Source organism: Monopterus albus, unplaced genomic scaffold (assembly GCF_001952655.1).
Source record: "Monopterus albus unplaced genomic scaffold, M_albus_1.0 scaffold427.1, whole genome shotgun sequence".
Classification (NCBI taxonomy): Eukaryota; Metazoa; Chordata; class Actinopteri; order Synbranchiformes; family Synbranchidae; genus Monopterus; species Monopterus albus.
The window spans coordinates 234,331-236,183 of record NW_018128307.1 but is presented as its reverse complement, the minus strand read 5'-3'; the positions used below and the strand labels follow the sequence as shown (position 1 = coordinate 236,183).

General features: G+C 41.4%; 1 protein-coding gene across 1 annotated transcript in view; it reads right to left on the bottom strand.

Moving 5' to 3' along the window:
• vars2 (valyl-tRNA synthetase 2, mitochondrial) overlaps window positions 1-1,853 on the bottom strand; it is a 51,469-nt gene that overhangs the window by 26,901 nt on the left and 22,715 nt on the right. Inside the window, exons 12-13 of the mRNA XM_020586876.1 lie at window positions 1,153-1,243; window positions 843-970 (exon numbers count right to left, since the gene is read on the bottom strand). Of these exons, the coding sequence (XP_020442532.1) occupies window positions 843-970; window positions 1,153-1,243 (219 nt within the window). The remainder of the gene's footprint in view (window positions 1-842; window positions 971-1,152; window positions 1,244-1,853) is intronic.

Below are 1,853 nucleotides of genomic sequence, written 5' to 3'. Positions count from 1 at the left end.
TCTGAGCTCTTCAGGCAGTTCCTTTGACCTCATGATTCTCATTTGCTCTGACATGCACTGTGAGCTGTAGGGTCTTATATAGACAGGTGTGTGGCTTTCCTAATTACGTCCAATCAGTATAATCAAACACAGCTGGACTCAAATGAAGGTGTAGAACCATCTCAGGGATGATCAGAAGAAATGGACAGCACCCAAGTTAAATATACAGTATGAGTGTCACAGCAAAGGGTCTGAATACTTGACCATGTGATATTTCAATTTTTCTTTTTTAATAAATCTGCAAAAATGTCAAAAATTGTGTTTTTCTGTCAATATGGGGTGCTGTGTGTACATTAATGAGGAAAAAAATTAACTTAAATGATTTTGGCATATGGCTGCAATATAACAAAAAGTGAAAAATTTAAGGGGGTCTGAATATTTTCCGTACCTACTGTATATATTGGACAGTAAAGCATGTACCACTCAAATTCCTTGTATTTTTGATAAATGCTTGGCAATAAAGTTTATGCTTATGCTGACCTCCTGTTGGAGAAGAGCACATTTAACAGGTTTACTTTGTGTGTTATTGTTCAAAATAAATGTTGTTTGTTAATAACTGAAACTGAGATGAAGATCAGACTATATTTTAAGATAAATTTATACACCAATGCAGATCATTTGAGAGGGCTCATGGACTTTTTTCGCTGCATCAAACTCACTAAGGTTACAATTTTTCTATTAGTGACAACAGTTTCAGCAGTTTTACAAGGCCCGTACTGCATCCTGAGACAGATGACATATCCAGTTTGATCACATCTTTACAAGACTTCATAGACACAAAGTTTGGAGATAAGTTTATGCACCTCCAGCCACTGTCCACAGGGGGGGGTCATGGTTCCATCTCCTGCGATCACAGTGAGGCATGGCAGTGAGTGCCTCTTCGAGAGCAGAAAGTCAGTGTGATCATGAGCAGGGGTCACCTTCACTGCACCTACAAAACACAAACAGAGATTGAGGCAAACAGCTCAAATCACAGAGCAACAGTATTCACTCATGTCAAGGATGGGTAAAAACAGGAACAGCTTAAAAATCCACATATTTTCAATGCTGAAAATAAGCTGCGAGCCTACTGATGTCCACATTGTTATGCGTTAGAGAGAAGGCAGGTGTCACCTGTTCCAAGCTCCATGTCTACCACTGAATCAGTGATGATGGGGAGGAGTCTGTTGGTGAAGGGGTGTCTGCACTGCTTCCCATGAAGAGCCTGGTTGACAAAGTAAATACACAAGAACAACTGTCATCAGAACTGCTTGACATCAGGGTTGGGTGATATTAGCACTTTACATAGACACATACATATGTATAAAACCAGTAGCAATTTATTAACAGGGGGCATGGGCCGCCCTGTTGCCACTGAGTATATATCTAATCAAATCAAGTCAAATTTTATTTGTATAGCACCAAATCACAACAAAAGTCATCTCAGGACACTTTACAAAGTAAGGTCTAGACCTTACCGTTATCAATATTATTACATAGGGAAAGCCCAACAAATCCCCCTTGAGCAAGCACTTGGCGACAGTGGGGAGGAAAAACTCCCTTTAACGGAAGAAACCTCCGACAGACCCCGGCTCTTGGTGGGCGGCCTTCTGCCTCGACCGGTTGGGGTGAGTGGATAGAGGAGAGAGGAAAGAAGAAAAGCAACAAGACACAACAAACAATCGAACACTGGTCAAGTTGATGTAGCCGGTGACTGCTCATCAGAAATATAGAGCTCCAGGGCCAGGGCAACCTGCAGAAAGGTACAGGGAGAGAGAGAGGACACACTACGGGAGAGAGGAGACAAAGTTAGTAATGTGTAATGGTGGCATATA